This window comes from Dipteris shenzhenensis, chromosome 22, assembly GCF_047967505.1.
Source record: "Dipteris shenzhenensis isolate YYH24624 ecotype China chromosome 22, Dip_SZ_1.0, whole genome shotgun sequence".
Classification (NCBI taxonomy): domain Eukaryota; kingdom Viridiplantae; phylum Streptophyta; class Polypodiopsida; order Gleicheniales; family Dipteridaceae; genus Dipteris; species Dipteris shenzhenensis.
In genome coordinates this window covers 39,245,932-39,263,505 of record NC_141617.1, presented here as the reverse complement: position 1 = coordinate 39,263,505, position 17,574 = coordinate 39,245,932, and the positions used below count along the sequence as shown (strand labels likewise).

The 17,574-nt window shown below is 43.2% G+C and overlaps 1 protein-coding gene across 1 annotated transcript in view; it reads right to left on the bottom strand.

Annotated features, from left to right (window-relative positions):
* The window catches only part of LOC147888094 (uncharacterized), a 137,153-nt gene extending 122,492 nt beyond the window's left edge, over window positions 1–14,661 (bottom strand). Inside the window, exon 1 of the mRNA XM_087393340.1 lies at window positions 13,889–14,661. Coding sequence (XP_087249466.1) covers window positions 13,889–14,655 — 767 coding nt within the window. The 5' untranslated portion in view covers window positions 14,656–14,661. The remainder of the gene's footprint in view (window positions 1–13,888) is intronic.
* Window positions 14,662–17,574: the final 2,913 nt, after the last annotated feature.

The window sequence follows — 17,574 nt, the reverse complement described above, 5'->3', positions numbered from 1 at the left end:
TACGGAATTCCGCTATCTGTTCAGGGGCAAATAGAGATTTGCCCTTATAAGTCTTTGAAAACTGAGTACCCCTCGGCTTCTGAGGCTGAAACCCTTTCTTTTCAGCCTTGGGGTACTCTTTCTTTTCTGATTTTGTAAAATCAGTTTTCTTTTTATCAGCACGTCCTGCATGCAAGGATGGCACTGTAGATGGATCTTGTAGTGGCACAAGACTCGCTACTGAAGCTGAATGCATAAGATCTTGAATATTCTTTGCCCCCAAAGCATTCACTACTGCCTGAATTCTTGGAGTGAGACCTGCTCTGTACTTCCTCATTTGGGTGCCTTTGGAGATCTTTTTGAACGGTGCAACCTGCAAATAAGCATCCCAGAACTTTTGGTTGTACCCATCCACTGTATCTCCTGCATCCATGTGCAAGCTGTCCCAATCTTGAAGAACATGGTCTCTAAACTGTTTAGGCATGAACTGTTGGTAGAAGGCTTTCTTGAAGCCCTTCCACTTCCTTGGGGCTGACCCATCTGTGGTCAGTGCACTCCACCATGCACTAGCCGTTGCTATCAAGTGTAAACTGACCATTCTTAATTTGGAGGATTCTGAAAATTTTTCTGTACCGAATGCAGCATCAAACTGTCTGATAAACTGCAATGCTTTGTCTGTATGATCATACTGTCCATTGTAGGTCATAAACTTGACAAATTTTCCTCCCTCTTTAAATTCCTTGGTCGCTTTGGAAGACTTTCTCTTCCTAGACTTCTCGTGTTTCCTTCTTTTCCTGGATGATTTATCTGATAAGGAAGAAGAAGACACAGAGGTCGAACTCGAGGTAGACGATGATGGACTAGGAGATCGGTGATGATGCCTCGATCTCTTTTTACTATGGGACCGTCTCCTATGAGATCTATGAGATCTCTCTCTCTCAGGCTGTACACAAGAGTGTGCCTCCGGCATTGGCACGTCATATACTGGATTAGGCATAGCTTCTGCTTGAAACAAATGCTGAGCCCTGGGATCCCTTTTGAGATTTTCCAGCTCTTGTATACGAGTGCGTACCATCTGTTCGAATTCTTGTTGAGTTTGCAGCAAGTTCCTTTACAAGTGATTGCTTTTCTTGACCTATCTTGTGAATCCCACTGGATAGGTGATTGATCCATATTCTGAGATCTGCAGATTTCTCACACAGTGCGGGTAACTGATGCACACTACTTTTGCTTTTCCAACAGAAAAAGTACCTCAACAAGAGGTGTTTTGCATTCACAATCTATGCCAGTACTAGCTGTCAGTTCAAGGCATATACCCACACAGTTGCCAAAGCATCAACAATTATATTGCCCTTTTCTGACTGCTGCAGATGGCTTCAAAAGGCATCTGTTTTTCCCTCTTTTTACTGCTCAAAGGCATGCATACTCTTTTTCTGCAAATCTCTCATTCCTCTGTTTTTCTGCTGTTTTTCTGACAGTGAAAGTCTGACAAACAGATGAAAATTACTAGCAGAAACAATCTCTGCAACTGTCTTCTTTTTTTTTGTAGACAGTAACCAGATAGGTAACCGGCTGGTTACTCTAACCAGACTGACTGGTTCTGGTCTGGTTAGTCGGCAGCTAGACTAACTGGACTGGTTACACCAACCAAACTGATCTGGTTAGTTTGCAACTGAACCAACTAGACTGGTCACAGTCTGGTTACAGTGACCAGACTAGACTGGATGGGTCAAGTAACTGGACCTCTAACCAGTCCACTAACCAAGGTTAGGTTGGATAAACCCAGGGTCTGCCACCTCAGCCACCTGTCTAGCTGGCACTCCAGGTCAGCTACCACATGTCCTGCCACGTCATCTGTTGGACTGGTTGCCACGTCATCTAACACGTGTCCATATGACACATCAGCAAATATCTGTGCACTGCCACGTCAGCGCCTGTGCCACGTTTACTACCATGTCATCTGCTGACCTGGCTAGACGCCACATCAACGCACTACACGTGTCTGCCACGTATCACCGCACGTGTCAGTGTATCTGTGGATAGAGCCACGCCCGCCGCACCTTGGTGACCGTCGATCTGAGCCTTCACGAAGATTTGTTGAAGGTCTTCGTCAACATCTCTGTCAAACAACAGAATAGCACACCGTGCGTTGCCTTCACAAGGTCTTCAAGGATCTCCACGAATTCCTTTGGGCATACCATCCAGCGACCTCCCTGATACTCCTTCGCCAATTAGGAGGCCAAGAATCACCAGAATCGCTCCCATCTGCGCTTACTCTCCGTCAGAGGCATCACGCAGCCGTCTGCTCATTAATTCGTGGTCACGGAACCTTTTACATCGCCATTCACCAGCTGACACCCCCGCGCTTGCCAACCATTCAGTGCCCGCGTAAGAACGTCTCTTTGGGGTCATCAGCACAAGATTGCCTTCCCGATTTCCATTGTTCGTCCTTTTGCATTCACAGGACCCCTTCCTTTGCCGTTCACGATGGCTCATGGAATCTCTCCTTAGCTTCCTTTGGGAATTCCATCACGTAATTACCCAGCAAGACACGACGCTGCTTGGGCTCTTGCCTAAAAGAGGAGTTGCACTTCCAATAGGCTACCACGACCATTTACAACCCACAATTGCGTCAGCTTAAGCCATAGCTAGTTAGGCCTTTCTGTACTCCATTCACTCATGCCAACTTTCGGGTCTCGAAAATGAAATACTGGATCACGCTAAGCCAAAGATGTTTTCCCTGTATAGCTTACGCAATATGTTTAGCCAGACTTGCCGCCGTGTGCATAAACACTCGCATGCTCCTCTTTATTCCAACACTTTGAATCGTCAAAAACTTCAGTAAGTTTTTGAGCCTCGGCTCTGATACCAATAAAACCAGACTGACCGGTGAAAGACAGCTATGGCTTCAATATCACCACTCTTAAACGACGGGATTTATACTCTCAAAAGCTCTCCCTCACTCCCTCTCTCTGGAGATGCACTAGGGCCCAGGACAATTCGTCGAGCTGGACCCCCCCAAGGTCTTTATTCATCCAAGAAAATCTCTTACAGAAGTTCAACGTAGAGCTATCTCGTAAATCTCCATCTTACAAAACGTGAATCATCTCTTCTTTTACAAGAGCTTCAAGCTCCATTCAAATTGGCAACATGCCACTTGTCTAAAATCTAGACTAAATCCTATTACAAGCCACTAAGGGCCATTCTGGAGTCTTCAAAGCTCTCGGTCACACGAACCGCCTCCTAGATGCTTGTCAGGCTCCCATTTCGCTTAGGAAAAATAATCCTTCCTAGTACCTGCAACAATTAATTAAAGCGCACCACCATGGTACCCATTAATTGTTAGCGCTTTGCATGCAAATAACACACTGTGGACTAATCCTAGTCACGGTGGGCGTCCCCACTGAACACATGTGCACATCTCTCTCTCTCTCCCTTCACCATGTTTCTAAAATAAAATCAGAGCCACCTTCCATAGCTGCCAGCCACGCCACCCTAGCCCTAACCCTAATTCTGGCCCTTCTTTCTGCAGCCTGCAGCCGTCTCAACCCTACTCCATTTCGCCCCTTGTTCATTTCCGCATCTAACTATCTCTTCTTCTCAGCTCGCTCATTCCGTCTCCATTCTGCCTCCTCTTTGCAGCTATTTGCTTCAGTTGTTGCCTCCTTTCAGCCTTTTTTTGCCTCCATAGCCAACCGCCTTGATTCAAGACCTTTTGGAGCTATAGGTGCCCTTCACAACCTCCTTCCTTGCTGGTTGGATCATTGCGCCTGCACGTGTGGACCTTCAAGTCTATTTCAAAGCACTTCATCGCCGAATCTAGGGTTTCTGAGCTCCTGCTGCATAGCCGCCTTCAATAGAGCAGTTTTGGAGGTTTTCAACGCCAAGAACAGCCTTTTATTGCTGTTGCTGTGTAGTCGGACACCTGACAGCATTATCTGCAATACTTCGAGGCCTTTGAAGGCATTTTGGAGCAGTCTTTTGGCTTCCAGCATATCTGCATTAGCCACCTTTTACATAAACAACCTGTTTTTTGCATTTCGAAGTGCTCTTGTGAGCCGTTTTGAGTATCTCGAGGTTGCTGCTGCTCTTTGAAGTCATTTACAGCATCGACTTTGTCCTGGTTCTGCTGTGTGCATTTCGGAGCATCCTCTTGCCTCTCCTGTTGATCATGCATTTGCTTCCACAAGCAAATGGAAGACCAACAAGAACATTATTTGCAAGTTTTGCAAGAGGAAAGGACACACATTGAAGCTCATTGCTTCAAGAAGAAAGCACAGGAACAAGAGAAGCATCATGCCAATCTTTTGGCTGAAGAACCAGCTGAGCCTGAAGAGCCCCCAGAGGAGATACATGCAGCTACAGCAGAGGTTCACGGCCTCTCTCTTGACGACGAGGATCCATTTGACCAGAGTTGGGCTTTCTAGGCCCCTATGCTATGTGTGTTTGTGTTTAGTCAAATAAAGGTTCTCAGGCTTGAGTTGGCCCTCTAAATTGAACGTATTTGGAGTCAATAAGAGGTACTCTGCCCTAGGTTGTCCCCCAAAAATGAATGTATTGTCTTTTACTTTGGTAGATGATATTGACCACCCAGTTCAGAGTAAGGGGGGATGACATGTGATGGTTTTACCTTGCCGGTCGCAAGCTCACTGAGAAGTCACTTGTTGGATAGTTGGACTTGCTCTTTGTAGTATTGCAATGGAGGGGGGATTAGTCTACTCTTTGCGTGTTGGGTCTGACACTCTTTGCTCTGAAGGGGGGTGATGGAGATATCATAGTCAAAGAGTGTGTTGGTGTGAAGTGTTGGTGTGTAGTACTAGGTGATCTGATACTAGTCTATGTGTGAGTCTTGTGTGAGTGCCATGTGTCGTCATGGGACTTATCCCATATGAACTTGGTGCAAGTGAGTACCTTTCTTGTCATACTTGATGAATGAATGAAAGCCTTCTTCATGTCTTCATTTGAGCATTATTTCCTCACACCCTAACTCTCTATCCCCCTCTCCCTTCACCATGTTTCTAACACACTCTCTCCCTCTCCCTTCTTCATGTCTTCATTTGAGCATTATTTCCTCACACCCTAACTCTCTCTCTCTCTCTTTCCCTTCACCATGTTTCTAACACACTCCTCCAACCTTAGGAGAAATAAGCCCCCCCATGAGGGTCACTTCCTAACAATCCCCCCCTAAACTGAAATGGGGAGAAGTTTCTCCACAACAGATCACAATTGACAGCATTCATATTACTTCAAGAAAATCTGCCTACAAAAGGTCAACAATGTAGCCTCCTACAAAAGGACCAGACCACATTGAACAAAATAACATCAAATGTCCACTAAGGACCAAGTAAACTTAGAATGCATAATCTTTATCTGTGAACCTTCTAATTCCACCAGAGCTGCGCTTTCTTCCTTCTCTTCAATTGCATGTGCTTTTTCTTTACGCTTCACTGATCTGGTTGCTTCATCTCGTTGCTTGGTATAACATTGGGCTTCCACGTGACCTAGCTTACCACAATAGTTGCACTTTCTGTCCTTTCTAGCGTCTCGAGCTGGCTGCTTCTTTTTATCTTCTATAGCATAATCTTTGCAGTCAAACATTCAGGAGTTTCACGTTTTTCTTCACTCAACATCATATCTACACAATCAAGGAAATCCATACCCACACCAAGATGAAGAATTCGAACTGTCTCACTGTACTGAGCAGAGGGAAGGCTTTCAAAAGAATTGCATTCTTATCTTCATCCTCCCATGCATGCACCAAGCTCATCCAGTTGCCTTAATAATACTTGCATCCTGTTCAAGAAGACTCCAAGTGACAACTCATCCATCTGAAGATCAAAAATATCTTGTTTAAGATTTGCCTTTGAATGCTTCATACGAACTCCAAATGATGTTTCCAGAGTCTGCCAATTCTCTGCTGCTGTAGCAGTCATATCTAGATGGTGGAAATACTCGGGTCCCAAGGCTCGGCCCATATAACCGATAGCTTTTTCGTCCTTTCCCTCCCGTGCAAGGATCTTGTCAGCATCATGTGAACGTTCCTTCAGCTTCTTCTCTGTGCCAGCAACAACTCCCCAGAGCCCTTTCTGCATGAACAATAACTGGGTAACGAGTGCCACATAGAAAAGTTCTTGCCATTAAACGTAACCAAGACTCCACCAGACTTCTCCCTTTGCGACATATCCATTTTAGAACCTTGAGTAATTCAACCGAGCACGAAAACAAGCTTCAGCGAGCACCTCAAGTGACGACCTTTGCCTCTTGATAATACTGCTTCTCGGCTTCCTAGAAACAGTAAGTGCTTTGTGACCAGAATTCTTCAACATGCACAAGTCCTCCACTCTCAGATCACCAGCTCACAGGACCTCTTCTCCACTCTGATGCGTGTATGCCCCGACCAGCTCCTTTACTCTTCCAAACATCCCCTGGGTGCTGCGCAGTCTGTTGCTGATTGTTGCAGCCACCATTTGCAGGTCCAAACCTGCCCATCTCTAAGCAGCAATCTTTGTTAGGAAGTGGCCTTCATGGGGGGCTTATTTCTCCTAAGGTTGGAGGAGTGCTAGCCCATTGGTCTGCAAGCGCCTCCATTCGATTGGTCAGTCTTTGCATGGATAGCCACGTGGCATTTAGGTATTCATGCAGTGGACGTGGTGAGCCGGTTAGTGGCTCTCGGAGGTTCTTGCTCCTGTGAAATCGGGTGGACAAGATTTTCCATGGTCCTTTTGACTGGCCTGTGCAGGCTCACCTTAGTGTAGAGATCATACTGATGTCACCTTGTTTGTGAGCTCCAACAAGGTCTGTACTCTGTAGACCTGAGGAGACCGTCATGGCGACGGTCTCTTTTTGCTCTGCATAGTCTAGGTCGTGTCTTGATCTAGTGGTTCACTAAAATACAGTTTCTACTTTTTGTTACATCTCTTGATCGTATCACAGCTTTTCGTGAGTGTTTGCATCGTTATAGTGGCAATAGGCTTACAATCATGCATGTTGAACCTATCCAAGAGCTTCTGCACATACTTGGATTGAGACATAACGATGCCACTCTTGTCTTGTATAAACTGGATCCCCAAATAAAAATTTAACATGCCCAAATCTATCATGTCAAATTCAGCTTTCAACTCAGCTTTGAAATCTGCAATTAATTTCCTCATTTGACCCTGTGAGCAGCATGTCATCTACATAAAGAATGATGACCAAAATATCCCCCCCATCCTTCTCGATGTAGAGGGTGCTTTCCGTAGGATTATTGTGTAATCCCTTACTTGCCAAAAATGCATCTATCTTGGCATACCATGCACGTGGAGCTTGTTTCAGCCCATATAAAGCTTTGTTAAGCTTGCAAACCTGAAGTGCATTGCCAGAAAGTTCTAATCCAGGAGGTTTCTTGACATAAACCTCTTCCTACAAGTCTCCATTAAGAAAGCTGTTTTTATGTCCAACTGATGGACATTCCACACAAAATTTACAGCCGTTGCAATAACTGACCGTATGGTGGTCATCCAAGATGTAGGAGCAAAAGTCTCCTCATAATCCATGCCCTTCTTCTGTGCATAGCCTTTGGCAACCAGCCTTGCCTTGTACCTGTCAATAGACCCATCTAGCTTCTTTTTTACCTTGAAAACCCACTTGGTACCAATGGCATACTTACATGGTAGCAAATCCACAACATCCCAAGTCTGATTTTTCTCTATGGACTGCAACTTATTGTGCATGGCACGCATCCAATGCCCATTATCCTTTGCTTCTTCAAAAGAGTCAGGCTCCTCTCCATCAAGAAGAGTCCCTGCATAAGCGGTCTCAACTGAAAGAGCCCCCCCTGCGTGCCTTACTGTACTATGAGTTCTGCCACGCAATGGGGCCTAAAACCTACTCTCCCTGAGAGTCTGTAGCAACCAATTTGGGACAGTTTTGGCTGCATGTATCTCTTGAATCTGTTGCCTCACAACTTCATCCACACCTAGTGGAGGTACAAAATCAGCCGGTGGCTGAATCGGGGAATACGGATCAGGAGGAGGTTGCTGTAAATTCTGATTTTCAGAAGGGGAACCAAATGCTATAGGAAGCATCCCCTCAAATACATCATCTAAAGAAGCTGGAATCTGAAATTCAGCATGTGTATGTGCTGAATTTTCAGAGAATATAACATCTCTACTAACAAAAATCTTGCGTGTAGCAGGATTGTAGAGACGATAGCCTTTGCTTTGTGAACTATATCCCACAAAAATGCATTTAAGTGCCTTATTTGACAACTTGTGTCGAAATTCCACAGGCACATGGGCATATGCAACACAACCAAAAACTCTGAAATGATCCACTGAAGGCTTTCTCCCATGCCATGCCTCATAGGGAGTGATTGTCTTCAAAGCCTTTGTAGGAGCCCGATTTAAAATATTCTTGGCACACGAGGCCTTCAAAACAAAATCTGTGAGGCAACTTCTTACTTGTGCATCTATCCATCTCCATGGCAGTGCGATTCTTCTGCTCAACTTTGCCATTCTGTTGAGGTGTAAGCCTCACTGTGAGCTGATGCGTGATACCTTTCTCCTTCAAAAATGCCTCAAATTCATGAGACATATACTCTCCCCCTCGATCTATGCGAAGTGTCTACACCTTGAGTCCTGTCTCATTCTCAACCATAGCCACAAAGTGTTTGAAATGCATAAACACTTCTGATTTTGCCTTGAGACCATAGACCCAAGTGTAGTTGGTGAAGTCATCCATGAATGTAACAAAATAAAGATAACCCCCAAAAGCAAGTGTCCTCATGGGACCGCAAACATCACTGTGAATAAGCTGTAATTTCCATGTAGCTTTCACTGCACCATCCTTCTTGAAAGGAAGTCTATGCATCTTGCCAAGGATGCAACCTTCACATGCATGAGGAGGAGGCGACTCTAAGCGAGGCAATGCATCAACCATATCATGCCTCTGAAGTGTCATTAAGCTGCCATAGCTCATGTGCCCATACCTGGCATGCCATAACTCCGCATTTTGCATCGCAGCAGTGGGAGTGCTTACTGATAATGCAAGATCAAATCTTTTTTCATATAAATCAAGCTGAAAAAGACCCCGATACAAAGTGCCAGACAACATCAAAGCATAGTCATTCTCTTTGTCTTTGACTGCGCACTTATCATCATCAAAAACAACCTGAAATCCTCCTCTATTGAGTGAGGACACTAAAAGCAAATTCTTCTTTATGCATGGCACATAGAGAACATCTGAACTTCTGAAATCTATGCCATCAGTGGATGTGAGAATAATGTCTCCCACTCCACACAATGAATAAGAAGAATTATCTACACAAGCCATCTTCTTTTTGGTAGGTGGTGGGTGCAGAGATGCAAAAAGACTCTTCTTGGAAGTGATGTGCTTTGAAGCACCTCTATCAAAATACCAAGTATTCAGTGTCTCATTGACACTGAGAGAGCACGCATCCTTTGAAGGATCATAGCTGCAAGTCAAAAAAGCATAAGGGTCATCATCATTAGTGGCTGTAGCATCTGAACTACCCACTGAAAAATATGAAGTGCAAGACAGAAAGGCATAGTGCTCTTCCACAAAGTTGGCTGCAACATCTCCCCCATCATGAGAATGTGGAGCTTATGCATCTGACATAGCCATACCTCAATCCCTTTTCTTCTCTTTGGCTATGCGCTTCTTGCATTCTCCAATATAATGACCTGGCTCTTGCAATAATGACAAATGCCCTTCTTTTTTTGCTTATCTACATCACCCTTTGTCTTATAAAAGGGCTGTCGTGAATCAACTTTATGCTGATGTGTGGGCTGATTGGCATGCGGCTTTTGCTGCCCTTTACCCTTGGGCTTGAACTTGGAAAGCATGTCATGCTCACCAGCCCAGGTTGTCATATTTCTGCGAGTCTGCTCCTCCTGCAAAGAAAATCTCCCCACAATGACAAACACTGTCACAGCCTATCAAAGGCTCAAAATGCACCACAATGCTCTGCTTAATGCCCAAAAATCTGCAAAAAGTGGCAAAAGTCTGCAAATTGACTCGTACTGAGTCCAAAATTGCTTGCATACTTCCAAAATCCTATTTTACCTGCAAAATTGCAACCCAAATGCAAAAGCCCCAATTTCTTGCGGGAAATTGCATATAGAAGAGGGCAAATGCTCTAAAAGCCCCAAATGTTGCACAAATTGCACTCTGCTTGCCAAAGCCTCAAATTTCACTGCCAAATTGCAATGTAATTGCAAAAGCCCCAAAATTCTCCAAAACTTGCAGATCAACTGCAATGTCTGTTTAAGCTTCAAATGTGCTCCCAAAAGCTAAGCCAAACAATGGCTGAATGCACAACTGAACCTGCAAATGAACCATGCCAAAAATGACGGACACCGGACACATTCAGCTTGCAAAAATCTGCTAGTATGGAACTATACAGAATCCGTACATTGTACGTACGAAGTGTACAGAAACTTGTACGGGCGAAGTGTACGAAAACCTGAACGGCCAACTGTACGGACATTATGGCACAGCTGTACTGACATTAATGGCGTACTGACGTACAGAACTGACATGCGGGTATGGAAATCCGTGCAGTCGTACGGACTGTACATGCGGAATTCTGCGTAGATGTACGGACGGGAGCAAGCAACTGGTACAGAGTCCGTCCAGTTGTACAGACTGTACGGAATGCAGGTCACGATGAAGCTATATGACATGAGGCAAGAAGCTTGGCGATGGAGCTGAGATGCAGGAGCTAAAAGAGGAAAGCAAGAAGCAAGGAGCAAGGAGCAGATCTGGGAAGGAAGTGCTCTGATACCAAATGTGAGAAAATAGAATAGAAGCAACAGTGTGCAAAGAGAGAGTGAGCTGAACGTAGTTTACTCCCCAAAGTGTACTGAACTGAAGTGACTGAAGTGAAGTACAAAGAAAAAGATGAGGGTTTTGTCTAAGTGACAAAGCCCTACCTAATCACTAACCGTAGTTAGAGATTAGACCGTGGTTGGGAAAAAACCTCTAAGAGGGAAAAGTGCCCCTAACCCACTTATTACATTACATTGGCCACTGCCTAGAATATAATAATAATTCTAACAGGAAAGAAGTTGGATTTAAAATTAGCACTTAGCTTTTGTATATTCCAGACAAGGATAGATGTGTTTTCCAATAATATTCACAACAACATACTCACGCAGCATACTCAGACTATTATTAGTGCAATAAGGCATGCAGGAGGGACTCTTTCCATTGAGACAGCTTATGCAGGTACTCTTCTTTATGAAGAAGAACCCGACTCTTTTGAAAAAGCAAAGGATAATGTGCATTGGATGCATGCCGTGCACAATGAATTGCAGTCCATTGAGAAAAATCAGACTTGGGATGTTATGGATTTACCACCAGGGAAGCATGCCATTGGTACCAAATGGGTTTTCAGAGTGAAATGGAAGCCAGATAAGTCCACTGATAGGTACAAGGCAAGGCTGGTTACCAAAGGCTATGCACAGAAGAAGGGCATAGATTATGAAGAGACTTTTGCTCCTACATCCCGAATGACCACCATAAGGTATTGCCATGGCTGCAAATTTTGTTTGGAATGTCCATGAGTTGGACATAAAAACAGCTTTCCTCAACGGGGACTTGCAGGAAGAGGTTTATGTCAAACAACCTCCTGGATTTGAACTTTCTGACAATGCACTTCAGGTTTGCAAGCTGAAAAAAGCTTTAAATGGGCTAAAACAAGCCCCACATGCATGGTATGCCAAGATTGATGCATTCCTAGCAAGTAAGCGGTTACATAATAGTCCCACGGAAAGCACCCTCTACATCAAGAAGGATGGGGGGGATATTTTGGTCATCATTCTTTATGTAGATGGCATGCTGCTCACAGCATCAAATGAGGAAATAACTGCAGATTTCAAAGCTGAGTTGAAAGCTGAATTTGACATGATAGATTTGGACATGTTAAATCTTTATTTGGGGATCCAGTTTATACAAGACAAGAGTGGCATCGTTATGTCTCAATCCAAGTATGTGCAGAAGCTCTTGGATAGGTTCAACATGCATGATTGTAAGCCTATTGCCACTCCCATGGAGCCGGGGCTGAAGCTTACTAAGTATGATGCAGGTGAATTGGTGAATGTCACACTATACAGCCAAGCTGTTGGATGCCTCATTTAGTTGTGTAATACTAGGCCCGATATTCAGTATGCAGTATCTCAGGTGAGTAGGTAACATGCACAGCCCAAAGACAACACATTGGCATGCTGTAAAACGCATCTTCCGTTATTTGCAAGGCACAAAGTCTTATGGCTTGATGTTTCCCGCGGAGGTGACTTGCAGATGCACGCTTAGAGTCATTCAGATTGGGCTGAAGACTATGATACCAAGCAGTCCACTAGTGGTAATTGTTTCTTTTTGGGCAAAGCTTGCATTTCTTTTTGGGCAAAGCTTGCATTTCTTGGCTGAGCAAGAAGCAATCTACAGTGGCTACTTCCTCATGTGAAGCTGAGTACAGAGTAGCTTTCACAACGACAATAATGTGTTTGCTTGCGTCGTTTGTTCGCTGATCTTCGTCTCTTATTGAAGGGTCCTTCTCCAATTCTCACTGATAGTCAGAGTGCTATAGCAGTGGCAAAGAATCTTGTGTTCCATGCTCGCACGAAGCACATTGAGGTTCATTATCATTATGTCAGAGAGAAGTTGCATGCAGGGGAGATTAGTATGATCTATGTGTCAACACATGACAATGTTGCAGACATCTTCACCAAAGCACTTCCACGTGAGAAGTTTGAGGCATTTCGCAATGCCCTAAACTTATCTCCTTTTGGTGATTGATCACTACCTTGTACACCACATTGGCACTGCAGGGGGGTGTTAGAATTATTATCATATTCTAGGGAGGGGCCAATGTATTGTAATAAGTAGGTTAGGGGCACTTTTCCCTCATTGAGGTTTTTCCCCCTAACTACGGTTAGTGGATAGGGTAGGGTTTTGTCACTTGGACAAAACCCCTCACTCTTTCTTTGTACTCATTCTATTCAGTACACTTACGTTTGCTCACTCTCACTCTTACTCTCCATTTTTGTTCGCATGTTGCACAGAGTTCTGCTCTTTCTTGTTTAGTTCATATTCTACCCCTGGCTTGTGATCTCAACTCTTCAAGGTTTGAGACCTAATTCCATGAACTAAAATCTTTGGCCCTCCCTATCCGTTCATCTGAGACCAAGTCAACAATGGGACTCCGCTTCTCCCTTTGCTGATTTCACATGTATTTGCACCTGTGCCCATGCATTTTCTTGTCCCTTGGCAATCAACATCTTTACTTAAATAAATCGACGCATTCCAATTTTGATAATCTTTTCCCACATGGGAGAATTTCCCTCAACCCTCCAATCCTCCTATATGTGCATCCCATAGTCTTGCATTGCATACACTGCTTCCTTATTTAAGGCAAAGTGTTGTCGTATATCTGCAAATGCATCCTCCCTCTTGACATATGGACAGAAACGCAAGCATAATCCAATTTGCTGCTTCCTTGTAGACTTTTCTTGACAATTCATTCAAGGCTGATCACATATCATAACCCTCATTTCACAGGTATCCTGCAATCATGATGTTCCCCTAGTTCCAAAACCTCTCATCAAGTATCCTTCACATTCCATCCCGCCCCCCCCCCCCCCCCTCCACACACACACACACACACAAATTGATATAGAAAGAGAAACGTACATGGACATTTATAAGATCTGTCTGGCCTTTAAAATTAAGAGTTCACCCATTCCACTTATGCCAACCAAACCCCACTCTAAATATGCATTTATAGGCACCCCTCCTTTGAGCCTGACTCACACCCACAGTCAACCGTTCGTTCAGTTGAACACAAGAAGACGTAATAATGCAAAATCTGCATCAAAACTGGAACAGGTGCAGACCTCTCAACACATACCTGATATAATAAGGAAAATCATCAAATGTATCCTTGACATCCTTCCATGATAACCATCGCTTTCCTAGCTTTCTTATTAACTTTTCCTTTAAAAGCTGTAGTCTATCATATTCTCCAATCTTTTTTGCAGGATCTGTCTCAACCAGTGGCTTTTTCCTTTCTGGCTTCCTCCTGTTAGCCTTTTTGGGGGTGTGAAGCTTTTGGTCCTTCTTTCTCTTGTCTGGATCGGGGTGTTTATCAAGGGAAGGCTGTAGCCGCTCTGAATTCTTCAAAGCTGGATCCTGCTCATGCATAATTTCTGTTTGGCCTCTATCTGGTATGGTAGTTGCCTCTGATGGTTGCTTTCCTGGCTTTTCTGCCTTGCAGCCATTGTCCTTACCATCTTTATCTGAACCTAGACCTAAGGTCGCTGTCTGTTTTTTCTCTATGTTTTCCTTCTCATCAGATTTGCCACTGAACAGCCTTACTGATGCAACATGCAACTGCAGAGGAATACTGATTTGACAGTGTGTTTCTGATAAAGGCTTGACAGGCAAGGCTATATACCTCCAAAGTTGTGAGGTCTGAAATTGGTTAAGGTGGGGGAGATGAACATCAGGGGGGTGCACACGGCAAATGTGACCGTGAGAATCACAATTGTCCAACGGCTTGAAATTTTTTCTTGTCAAAAGATCTTTGAGATGCAACTGTACCCGCAATGCAATTGGGCACTGGGCAGTGAGTTTTTGGAACAAAACATAATTTGTCTTAGTAGCAGACCTGTACATGGCGCCAATGATTGGCAGCCAAATGCTGCTCTAAGGTTGGAGAGTTCAACCTTGTCAAAAGGCATGATCCATCGCTTGCTGTGATTCCTTCAGCCATATATTGCCTTTCCAAGCAATGCAATGGCGTCCCATTAGAAAGCAACATGTGCCCTCGCTACAGCTGTATGACGTCACAGCCCAAGTTGCACACTTAATACATTCATCGGCGCTTGCACTCTGACATACTCCAAAATTGGTATATAAAAGATTCCACCGTGTTCTGCAATAAAAACCAAGTTCTCCTTGAGTCAAAAATCTAGAAGGTGTGTGGAGGAACGGAAAATTCTAATGTGGGGTGGTGATTGTATCTAAGCAAATAATACTCTCGGCAGGGAATCTTTGGGCAGCACACGAAGCTTCAGGATAAGTTTTCCCACAATTAAAATGCCTGTTGCAAACACAAGCATGGCTCCCATCCGATCGGAAGACATAGCATATGGAGCAGCTCATATTAGAAAATCTGAACAGAAAGAAAGTATAAAGTACGCATTTCGCAGAAATGCGAACTCGATGCGCCCACTTTGAATGTTTGAGACAAAACCCGACGCAGCATGGATTCTTTAAATGATTCAAGCAAGCATTCAATGGGCAGAGACGGAAGCAACAATCACGAGGCAAAAAGTCTGAATTTCGAAGGGTGAAATTGCAGCAGCGAAGAAGGCAAAGGGTGGTGAGAACCCTAAATCGGGGGAGGAGCTGGAGAAAAACAACAAATGGAAGCAAACCTGGAAGAAATGCGGAGGAATAGAAAGCAATGGTAGCGAAATTGTTGTTGTGATTGCTCGAAAAACTGGATGATCCGAGAGGCTCAGGGAAGATGGGATTCTTGCTCTGATCTCTGGAGAACTTGCATCTTCTTCAACAGAAAAACTAGAATGTGTGAAGCACCTTTGGTTGATTAACACAATTCTATCAAGTTTCCTTTTTATAATTGTTTTCAATACCTTTTTTGAAACTTTGTAGCACCTTTTTATTACAACATGGAGTAGATTTGCGTCTTTTTTTTTGCAACATCGCGTACATGCACATTTTTTACCATTTTCGAAAATGCTTGCTACTATGACCGCTTGATCTGAGGCCCAGGGACAGGGACAGAAGGGACTCTTTGATTTGAGGCCCAGGGAAGCATGGATTCTTGTGCTCTGACCTCAGGAGAAATCGAATTTTCGATTGTTTGAAGGTCCTTATTGAAAATTCTCATATTTTTTGAGCTGAAATATAACTCGATTGCCTCACATTCTGCGGATTTTACAAAATGGAGAAGATTTGTAGAATTTTGCAAAATGGAGGAAATGTAGATTTCACAATTTTCGAAATGCTTCCTGTGATTGCTCTAAAATCGGATGATCCGAGGCCCAAGGAAGAAGGGATTCTTGCTCTGATCTCAAGAAATTGCATTTGGACTAGAATGTGTGGAGCACCTTGGGTTGATAATGCTATCAAGTTCCTTTTGCAATGCTTTAATTGAATATGTGCAACCCATCAATGTTCACATTTTTCTCACATTCTTCTCACAGAAAACATTTTTGTCAGCAAACCACAAAACTTGGGGTTTCCAATTTTTCAAGGTCTTTCTTCAAAACACCCTTTAGACCAAGTAGAACTTGTGAGTGTGTATGTGCTTGTCTTGAGTTCAAGCCCCAGGGGCAGCTCATGGCTTTATCTTGGCCACCCCATATGGAGGCGCTATTGGCACTTTCAATTTCAATACAAAGCAAAAAAAAAAGTAGATTTTTTGGCTAAATATAACTAAATCGCCTAAAATTTTATAGATTTAACAAAATGGAGAAAATGTTTTTTATGTGTGAAAATGAAAATGTTACAAGTTCATTGTATATAGTTTATAGGTTTTGTCTTAACACTGCTTCTCATAAAGTTTGATGTTAACGAGGAGCCTAAGTTAAGAAAAAGTTACCCCCCCCCCCCAAAAAAACAGCTCATAAATACCGCACGTGAGCATTGCATTTTAATATAGTGGTAAGTGGTGCTTTTGGATGCACAAAGGAAGCAAAAGAAATTTTTTGTGAGTTGGGCAATTAAAAAGGCAATTTCAGCTTGAAGCTGAAGCTCTATTAAAAGCAGCCTAATTTAGTCAACTTTTCAAAAAAATTACTTTTAGAAATTCACAAAGGAGAATCCAATTGTCCACTCTGGCACTGCCTCTACAGAGGCAATGCTAATAAAGGGGAGATAGAATGCACTAAATTAAAGAAAAAGTGGGGACTTTTGGCTTTCTCACAAAAATGGAAAATGGGCATTTTGATCCCTAAGAAGGTCAAAACTAGCAATACCTTCAAGGATGGTAACGTTATTGAATGAAGAAAACATAACCAACTTGATATAATATTTTTTTGCATCACTATTACATTTACTCATTAATTTAATGCAAATAATAATGTAAGACATATATAAAACCAAGAAAAAAGGAGGACAAGACATTACATGAGGACTAAATCCCCTTGCAAATGATAGGCCAAATATTCCACTTGTTCTCAACCAAGATTTCATAAATGATTTAAGGACAAAGTTTGCTTGAATTAATACATGAATTGGTACTACAATAAACAAGGGATCTAAGTTGCCCTTCCAAGCTCATGTTCATTATGTCCATTACTCTCAACACTTATGTTTATCCATGGTATGTTTTATAAACATGTATTAGAGCATAGATGTAAATTAAACAATTATATCAAAATTAGAACCATATTTGTATGTGTTTGTATGTGTGTGTACATGCACCGTGCATGTGTGCTTGTCCTTGTATGTAATGAACATATTATAATATTATATACATGTATGTATCATAATGAATGTGTAACCACACAAAGTGTGGGGAAAGAGGCAGTGCACTTAAGGATGCCTTTCCCTTAAATTTTTGCA